Source organism: Hippopotamus amphibius, chromosome 13, assembly GCF_030028045.1.
Source record: "Hippopotamus amphibius kiboko isolate mHipAmp2 chromosome 13, mHipAmp2.hap2, whole genome shotgun sequence".
Classification (NCBI taxonomy): Eukaryota; Metazoa; Chordata; class Mammalia; order Artiodactyla; family Hippopotamidae; genus Hippopotamus; species Hippopotamus amphibius.
In genome coordinates, this window is record NC_080198.1 from 22,612,187 (window position 1) to 22,622,038 (window position 9,852).

The 9,852-nt window shown below is 39.5% G+C and overlaps 1 protein-coding gene across 1 annotated transcript; it reads right to left on the minus strand.

The window, feature by feature from the left end:
* Positions 1-4,008: 4,008 nt before the first annotated feature.
* On the minus strand, positions 4,009-5,244 carry LOC130834874 (OCIA domain-containing protein 1-like). Its single transcript, XM_057705897.1, has 2 exons — positions 4,669-5,244; positions 4,009-4,470 (listed from the first exon to the last, which is right to left on the minus strand). The coding sequence occupies exons 1-2, from the start codon at positions 5,219-5,221 to the stop codon at positions 4,433-4,435; spliced, it is 591 nt and encodes a 196-aa protein (XP_057561880.1). The 5' UTR covers positions 5,222-5,244; the 3' UTR covers positions 4,009-4,432.
* Between the last annotated feature and the right edge of the window lie 4,608 nt (positions 5,245-9,852).

The following is a 9,852-nucleotide window of genomic DNA, read 5'->3' on the forward strand; positions in this document are numbered from 1 at the left end:
AAGGAGGCAGTGGAAGGAATTTGTTACAATACTTAAAGGTCAGGAGCTATAAGTAAACTACACTGAGGGAAATTTGAGCTCCCAGCGTCAACTTGTGTTTGAATTTGGGTTTAAAGTTGGATCCCAGATGGCAAGTTTTGTTTCCTAGTCTGAGTCTCAAGCCTGAGGCTTGCAGAATGACTGGCTCCAAAACAGATGATGTGATGCCTGGCAAAAGGAGATGTGTGGGTTGTTAATCTGTGAATCAAAAAGCAAACCCTGGCCCAGCAGTATGTTAATCCTGACGGTGAGAGGGAGCCAATACAATCATTTACAAGAATGCATTCAGCGTGGGGTCTCAGAAGTGGTTTAAGAAAGCTTCAGCTATGTTTGGAATGGACCAAATCAATAAATTGGTGATTTTTCCACCTGTGTTAGCCCACTGACTCCTCAGAGGGTTGAAGCCTGTAGTGCAAATGCAATCCAAACACTTTCTTAATGACTCAGGTCAATGGAGCATGCCTCAACTCAGTTTGGAATTCTTTCATTCACCGGGTTCCTGCAGTCATAGGGGAAATTGTAATTGCTATGCAAATTCCTCATTAAAAAATTGGCACCTTTCACACCTGGCCTTGGTAAAGACCAGCATTTTTTTCCTTTCATCCTCTGGGTTCTGTTTATTAAGTAAATGCTTTTGTTCCAAGAGAATATAGGTTCAAGTGTTTAGGAGTAAAGGGTCATGATTCCTACAAGATATTTTCAAATGGTTTGGCATAAATAATAAGTATAAAAGTATACACGCACAACAAGCACCTACTGTACAGCACAGGGATCTATACTCGATATTTTGTAATAACCTGTAAGGAAAAGAATCTGAAAAATAAAAATATATATATATGTAATATATACCTGAATCACTGTGTTGTACAGCTGAAACTAACATGCCATTGTAAATCAGTGGTACTTCCATTAAAAATAAGTAAACACACACACACACAGACTCACACACACACACAGGAATAAAGCAAAAGTGGCAAAATGTTAACCTTTTGGTGAAGTAAAGTGAAGCATTTACAGGAGTTTATTGTTCTACTCTTGCAGATTTACACTTTTTCAAATAAAAAAGTAAAAACAAACAAGCAAACAAAGAAAACCCCAGGTATATGTGGTAGTAGAAAGAAGGAGGTTCTACTGTCGAAGTTTGAAAACCTTAAAATGAAATGGCCATAAAAATTGTTTTGAATTTTTCCTTAAAGAAAATGTGGTGGAAGTAAGGTTGTAGCCTGAGTCATGAGGAAAGACTATCCAGATTTGATGGAACGCGGTGTTTATACCTTTGTTAAGTGAAGTGGATGATGCTTTTCCATCAGTGATGATAGATGATTCCAGATTTAGTTACACAATGTCAACTGATGCCGCTCGTTACAAAACAAACAAACAAAAAGAGTGAGGAGCTTAGGGGCATAATCAGGATGGTGACAATAAAAGTATGCTTTTTTATAATGACTTAAGTCTGAGTTGACTTTGATTCATCAGCGCTGGGCTGTAAGCTGCTTGGCTAACTAGTCCCAGATTGTAGATTGTGCTGGGAGAAAAAAATGCTTCATTAGCACTCAGTGCTTATGAGACCTAATAGTTCATTGTAGTAGATTGCTCTTTGGAGACCTCCTTGTTGATTGCTGCTATGCACTGAACTGTGTCTTCCCAAAATTCCTATGTCAAAGCCCTTCCCCCCCAGTATGACAGTATGTGGAGATGGAGCCTTTGGGAGGTAATCAGGTTTAGGTGTGTGCATGAGAGTGGGGCCCCCATGATGGAACTGGTGCCCTTATAAGAAGAGACACCAGAGAGAGCTTACTCTCTCTCTCCCCTCCACATGAGGATGCAGTGAGAAAGCTAATAAATTCAAAATAATGTGAAAGTGATAACATATGGTTATAATTATTCAAAACATAATATACCTTGCTAATGTGAATTAATATTCTGTAGACTTCAGTAATAAAAGAAAATTAAAACTAAAACTATTATATTACCTGCAGGAGGGGGGACTTGCATAGAATATTACACGCATATACACTAGTATATCAATTAGCCAGTACAGAAAGGTAGAAACAGTTTTATCTTTTGAATCTTTTGCCATATTACCAAGAAGATGCTGGTATATAACATTACAGTATAAACTAAAGTCACACCACATTGTATTTTAACACTTTCACTTTAGAAAAACATAACACAGGGACTTCCCTGGTGGTCCAGTGGGTAAGACTCCACACTTGCAATGCAGAGGGCCTGGGTTCAATCCCTGGTTGGAGAACTAGATCCTGCATACATGCCACAACTAAGAGTTTGCATGCTGCAACTAAGAGTTTGCATGCCGCAACTAAGAGCCCACATGTCACAGTGAAGATCCCGCATGCCGCAACTAAGACCTGGAGCAGCCTAAATACATAAATACATAAATAAATTTTTTAAAAAGAAAAAAACACAACAGTTTGGTTACATACAAAGAATTACAAAGTATGCTAAATCTCATAAAAAGGCTTAATATCTCCCTGTTACTCTAAGAATTGTCAATTCTGTGCCTATTTGTTATACTGGAGGGAGAAAGGTATGAAAGGTTATAGCAATAAACATCTTTCTCAGTTTATGATTGAAGTAGTTTTCATGTTATGTTTTATATTAAACTGAACTACGCAACTTCCCAGTATATCTTCCAACCCAACTTCAACCTTCCCTACATCTCTGAAGCTGCCATTGAATTGGTCCTGACTCTACTTAATGGATAGTGGTCTGAAATGGATGAGTAGATTAAGGAATGAGGTCAGATATTGTCAACTGGGGGAAGACAAAAGCACAACATGAGAGTTGTGAGTTATGTTTTATTTGGGGCAAAATGAGGACAATGGCCTGGGAGACAGCCTCTTAGCTAGCTCTGAGGGACTGCTCCAAAGAGGTAAGGGTCAGTACACATGTGGCTTTAGTGAAGGGGGTACGTGCAGTCAAGCACACATTTTGACAGAAGGTTGCTGCCCGTCACATGAAGGTTGCTGCTCGCCATGAGGAGCATATGTCTTCATTAATGGTTTTAGGGCTTTTCTAGATATGAGAAGATGCGAGAATTTGGGCTCTTACAATCTTCTCCTGAAAAATATCTCATTCTCTGCAGTCCTGTTCTGTCAGTTTTTCCCAGAGCACAGAGCACCTCCTTCCTAATATCCACCCTGAACTCCTTTAGGGTGTGTTGAAGGTTAGTGACTACAGTGGCTAGTAACCTAATCCTTGTAGAGGCAGATGGCAAGTGATAATTTTTCATCCACAATATAAAACTTCTGTTGCATTTTTGCTTGCCACACGGGCTAATCAAATGGATTCAGTGGGTTTAGGCATAGATTAAGCAAGAAATTTAAACACCTAATTGAAACATTCTCTCCTATTTTGTTGTACTTTGTTACTGAATCATCCAAATGTTTTGCCCTACTGAAATATACACATTAATTATATGTATAAATGACATATGTGAAATAGAATTCATATTTTATGGCAAGACGAGAAAAATTTAAACAAAAAAAGTCTCTGTCCTTTGGCCTCCTCTCTCCCCCAACTGTGCATTGTGTATCTGCATTATTCATCGACCAAACCTCCCCCACTGGCAGAATTACCTGCTAGCAGTATTCTCCTAGCATCAGTAAGACAACTGCTGAAAGATAACATTCTTTCTTGATCTCATAGGGGGTCACATGGTGCTTCCATCTGCATTGTATAAATTGCCAATAATATGTAGTGTACAGTTGTCTGCCTCAAAAAACTTATATAACTACCTTGACTTCTAACAGTGGTGGAACAGCTTTCAGAGCTTTCTCAGATGCTCTTCCAAATTATAATCCTCAAATTTGGCTTGAATAAAATTTTCCATGCCTTTTTTAGATTGACTGATTAATTTTTCATTGACATATATATGTATGTATATTGTATGTATATAAAAGTTTAAATAGATTTATAACAAATACTTTTTTTTTTTTTTTTTGGCAAAAAGCTTTTTTAATAATTTTTGATGTAAAGTTTAATGCTTAAAATTATGTTTGCTCCCCCCCAACTCAACATGCAAGTTATTTATTTTCAGATACAGTGATTCTAGAGCATTACACTCTCTTCATAGTTTTATAACTGAGTATCCTTGCCCTGTAACTTAAAACAATTTCACAAACTGTGTATAATCATGGTATATTACCATCATTCAAAGAGTTCCCCAAAATGAATAGATTCACACAATATTAACATTAAAATGTAAGCTTTTAAAACATCATCTTCATAAGCCAAACCACAAAAACCCAGGTTCTAGTTTTAAATGTGTTTATGAAGACTGCTTGCTGAGATCAAAGCATGCAGATGTTCATGACCACCTAGATGAAGCTGGATATTGAAACTTCTTCAGTAGGTCCAATGATGCAATTTTTCACTCATCCCAAGTATCTCCATATTTGTTTACTTTGACTTCTTTTTTTGGCATTCTTTCCTGCATAGGCCTGACTGAGGGGTCAGTCTTATGTGTTAAAGTAACTTCATATGACTCTCTGTTCTTATTCCTTAATTCCTCATATGTTATATTTTTTCTTTTAGGACTTTCTTCAATGTTGGGATCAGGTCGTTGGACCATAAAATGCTGAAATTCATTTCAAGAGAAGTTTCTACCTTGGGCAATATGATCAGTAATACCAGTGGGAGTAGATTCACTCATAGAAGCACTGAATGGAATTGGCTCATAATGAGGAAGCATCTCTTTTTCTGCATTGTCTGCTGCTGGGGATGTCACAAAAGATGAATGACCACTCACATTTGAGTCATATTTTGACTTCTGAGAATAGTGCCCAGTTGGTGAAGAGCGTCGTGCCTGTCCTGATCGTAAAGCTTCTCCAAGAGGGGAATTCTCAAGATTTTTGAACTTCTCTTGGCAAGTTTTCACATAGGAAAGCTTTCCGGCAAAGTATCCCATGATGCAAGCAAATATAAGTTTAGGGATGGAACCATATTTGGGATGACTTGAAAGGATTCCTTTACTAATCAATCCTTGAGTAATCAACATACTTGTTGCAGCCAAAGGTACAGATCTGAACCAGAAGCTTTCATCATTGCATTCTGCAAAGACTCTTCTTTCTTCCTCTGTTGGAATGTAATCAGCCCCTATGTGGGGAATTGGTCTTGGAACTTCTGCATTCGGTTCTCGAAAATCAGCCCTCCCATTCATCTTTCGGAAGGAAATGACGTTAAAACCTCCCTGCGGAGTCTGAAGGCGAGCAGGCTCAGAACAGACGCGCAGGCCTGCGCCTGTCTGCGCCGTCCGCCTCAGCTCCTTCCTCCACCCTTCCCCGCCTCCTGGTAACAAATACTTTTAAATAAATTTGGTATGTCTTTTTGCCATGTTTGTGGGTACATAGTTGTTAAGAATTATTTTATCTTCTAGAAAATTCAACCTTTTTCATTACAAAGTGACATTCCATATTTTAGTAATGCCTTTCATCGTGAAGTCTATTTTGTCAGATATTAATATAGCCACATGAGTTTCCTTTTAATTGGTATTTATATGGTCTAACATTTTCCTCATTTTTCTTTCAAACCGACTGTATCCTTACATTTAAATTGGCATACATTCTTAATATAAATAGGACATATTTTAAAATATTTTAAAAATTAATATAACATTTATATAGTTAAATATTCTATATTAAATATTACTCTTAATATATAATATATATAATTTTAATATTTTAAATTATCTTAATAATTTGAAAAAGTTTAATTTACAACAGTTTAGTTCTTCTAGATTTAATGTAATTACTAGGGAGTGCTACTAGTATTTAGTAGGTAAAGGCCAGGGAAGCTGTTAAATATCCCACTGCAAGCAGACAGGGTAGGGGGTCCCCAGAGGAAAAGAGCCAGATAGAGGTTTCTAACATAAGAAAGCCCATTTTAGCCCTAAGCCATTTGTGATCTAAGGCTGCTCACAATGGCTGTCCTTGAATAAGTCTCAGTAATAATAACCTCAAAGTTAAGAGAAGTAACAATGGCAAATATAGTAAAACAGATAATAAAGACTCCCAGTTTTTTTTTTTTTCCCAATGGTAAAGATTAGCCTGAAACACTTTATTGAGCTGTTCTGCAGCATTTGACCCCCCCTCAGATGCTCAACCACTAGATCTGTTGGAACCTAAGTGATGATTATGTTGACCTTTTCTAACCCTCCTGCCTTCAGTCAACTAAAGCTTGGACTCTGTCAACCTTTGCCCTAATCCTGTGTTGAATTTTTCTCTGCTCAAGCTCCTTCATGAACACACATGTACCCTTAACTTAAAACTTCCTCAGTTTTGCTCTTTGGAGAGACCCTGCTTGAGAAGGGTCCCTGGTGTTCTCCTTTCTTGCTGCAAGTAATAAATCCTCCTTCTTTCGTTCTTTGGCCTGCTTGTGTCTTTTGGTGGCTTGACACCCACCAAGAGGTGAACCCAGTTTTCAGGTAACACTACCATGCTCAAGACAGCCTCCCACAACAAAGAATTATCTGGCCCCAAGTGTCAAAAGTGCTGAGATTGAGAAACTCTGTGTTTTTTACAGTTTTTTTCCTGTAATTGATTTCTAATCTTATAGCGTTTTGGTTGGAAAAGATGCTTGATATGACTTCAGTTTTCTTAAATTTACCAAGGCTTGATTTATGACCCAAAATGTGATCTATCCTGAGGAATGTTCCATGTACACTTGAGAAGAACATGTAATCTGCTATTTTTGGATGTAATGTCCTACAAATATCTATTAAATCAAGCTGATTTATTGTGTCATTTAAAGCTTGTGTTTCCTTATTAATTTGCTGTGTGGATGATCTGTCCATTGGTGGAAGTGGGCTGTTAAAGTCCCCCACTATGATTGTGTTACTGTCGATTTCCTCTTTCATAGTTGTTAGCATTTGCCTTATGTATTGAGGTGCTCCTATATTGGGTGCATATAGATTTATAATTGTTATCTCTTCTTGGATTGATCCTTTGAACTTTATGTAGTGTCCTTTCTTGTTTCTTGTAACATTTTTTATTTTCAAGTCTATTTTATCTGATATGAGTACTGCTACTCCAGCTTTCTTTTGATTTCTATTTGCATGGAATACCTTTTCCCATCCCCTCACTTTCAGTCTGTATGTGTGCCTAGGTCTGAAGTGGGTCTCTTGTAGACAGCATATATATGGGTCTTGTTTTTGTATCCATTCAGCCAGTCTGTGTCTTTCGGTTGGTGCATTTAGTCCATTTACATTCAAGGTAATTATCGAGATGTGTGTTCCTATTACCATTTTCTTAATTGTTTTGTTGTTGTTTTTGTAGGTCCTTTTCTTCTCTTATGTTTCCCGCTTAGAGAAGTTCCTTTAGCATTTGTTGTAGGGCTGGTCTGGTGGTGCTGAACTCTCTTAGCTGTTGCTTGTCTGTAAAGCTTTTGATCTCTCCGTCAAATCTGAATGAGATCCTTGCTGAGTAGAGTATCCTAGGTTGTAGGTTCTTCCCTTTCATCACTTGAAATAGATCATGCCACTCCCTTCTAGCTTGCAGAGTTTCTGCTGAGAAATCAGCGGTTACCCTTATGGGAGTTCCCTTATATGTTATTTGTCGTTTTTCCCTTGTTGCTTTTAATAACATTTCTCTGTCTTTAATTTTTGTCAATTTGACTATTATATGTCTTGGCATGTTTCTCCTTGGGTTTATCCTGCCTGGGACTCTCTGTGCTTCCTGGACTTGGGTGGCTATTTCCTTTCCCATGTTAAGGAAGTTTTCAACTATAATCTCTTCCAATATTTTCTCAGGTCCTTTCTCTCTCTCTTCTCCTTCTGGGACCCCTATAATGCAAATGTTGGTGCGTTTAATGTTGTCCCAGAGGTCTCTTAGGCTTCAGTTCTTTTCATTCTTTTTTCTTTATTCTTTTCTGCATCAGTGATTATCACCATTCTGTCTTGCAGGCCACTTATTCGCCCTTCTGCCTCCGTGAATCTGCTATTGGTTCCTTCCAGTGTATTTTTCATTTTAGTTATTGTGTTGCATATCTCTGTTTGCTCTTTAATTCTTCTAGGTCTTTGGTAAACTTTTCTTGCAACTTTTCAATCTTTGCATCCAGTCTTTTTTCAAAGTCCTGGATCATCTTCACCATCATTATTCTGAATTCTTTTTCTGGAAGGGTGCCTATAATCTCTTCATTTAGTTGGTTTTCTGTGATTTTATCTTGTCCCTTCATCTGGTACAAAGTCTTCTGCCTTTTCATTTTCTCTCTCTTTCTGTGGCTGTGGTTTTCAGTTCCACAAGATGAAATACTGCTGATACTGCTTGATACTGCTGTCTGCCCTCTTGTGGAGGAAGCTATCTAGGAGGCTCGTGCGTGCTTCCTGATGGGAGGGACTGATGGTGGGTTGGGCTGTGTGGGCGGAGCTCAGTAAGACTTTAATCTGATTTGGCAGGCAGAGCTCAGTAAAGCTTTAACCTGCTTGTCTGCCAGTGAGTGGGGCTGTGTTCCCACCTTGTTGGTTGCTTGCCCTGAGGCTACCCAGCACTGGAGCTTACAGGCTTTTTGGTGGGGCTAATGGCGGACTCTGGGAGGGCTCATGCCAATGAGCCCTTCCCAGAACCCCTGCCACCAGTGCCCCTGTCTCCTCAGTGAGCGACAGCTGCCCCCCACCTCTGCAGGCAACCCTCCAACACTGGCAGGTAGGTCTGGTTCAGTCTCCTATGGGGTTGCTGCTCCTTCCCCCTGGGTCCTGGTGAGCACACTATTTTTTGTGTGCCCTCCAAGAGTAGAGCCTCTCTTTCCCCCAGTCCTGTAGAGGTCCTGCAATCAAATCCCACTGGCTTTCAAAGTCTGATTCTCTGGGGATTCCTCCTCCTGTTGCTGGACCCCCAGGTTGGGAAGCCTGACATGGGGCTCAGAACCCTCACTTTAGTGGGTGGACTTCTGTGGGTGGACTTCTGCAGTTTGTGAGTCACCCACCCAGCACTTATGGGATTTGATTTTAATGCGATTGCGCCCCTCCTACCATCTCATTGAGGCTTCTCCTTTGTCTCTGGATGTGGTGTGTCTTTTTTGGTGAGTTCCAGTGTCTTTCTGTCAATGATTGTTCAGCAGTTAGTTGTAATTCCGGTGCTCTTGCAAGAGGGAGTGAGCGCACGTCCTCCTATTCTGCCATCTTGATTCCTCTGCCGAGATTGAGAAACTCTGGATTAGAGAGCATTAGTAGATCTAGCAAGTTGCTAAGTAAAGATTTAAGGGAGCTTCTATTATACGTTTGCAAGAATTAAGTTAGGTCAAACTCTAAAGGATGTCAAGACTTAGAAATTGTTGAGGTCCCTAAGGAAGCCAATTAATGCATACCTTCGCCCCATTGTGGATCCTAAACCGACTGAGAATTTGGCATAGAAAGTACACAGGGATCAGTGCACCAAGCCTGATTGGAGAACATAACATGGACAAATAGCCAAGGGGGAATTCTGAATGCTCTCCCTCAAGTCTGAGGGTAGAAAGAACTGCATCTGGCAGCATAAGAGAAATCCAGGGAAATGGAGAGGGTGCAGCCAGAGGAACAGAGCAGTGTCTAACTCATCCAGATCTTCTATCAGAGAAACACAGGCCACAGATGTCAGAGTGTTTGTCCTCTCTTCAGCCAGATAATTCATTTCTCTTCCCATGGAAGTGTTGAAGAGGTGATAGTTTCAACGTTTCCAATAGGGTAGAATTTCTATTTTATTGGCTGGAGGGACTATGGAAAGAAGGTAAGGTTGGTTCTTCCTCAATCACAGTGGAAAAAGCATCTTACCTGTAGAAGGCCTATTCTTCTTACTCTCTCTTTGAATAAGCCACAACTTT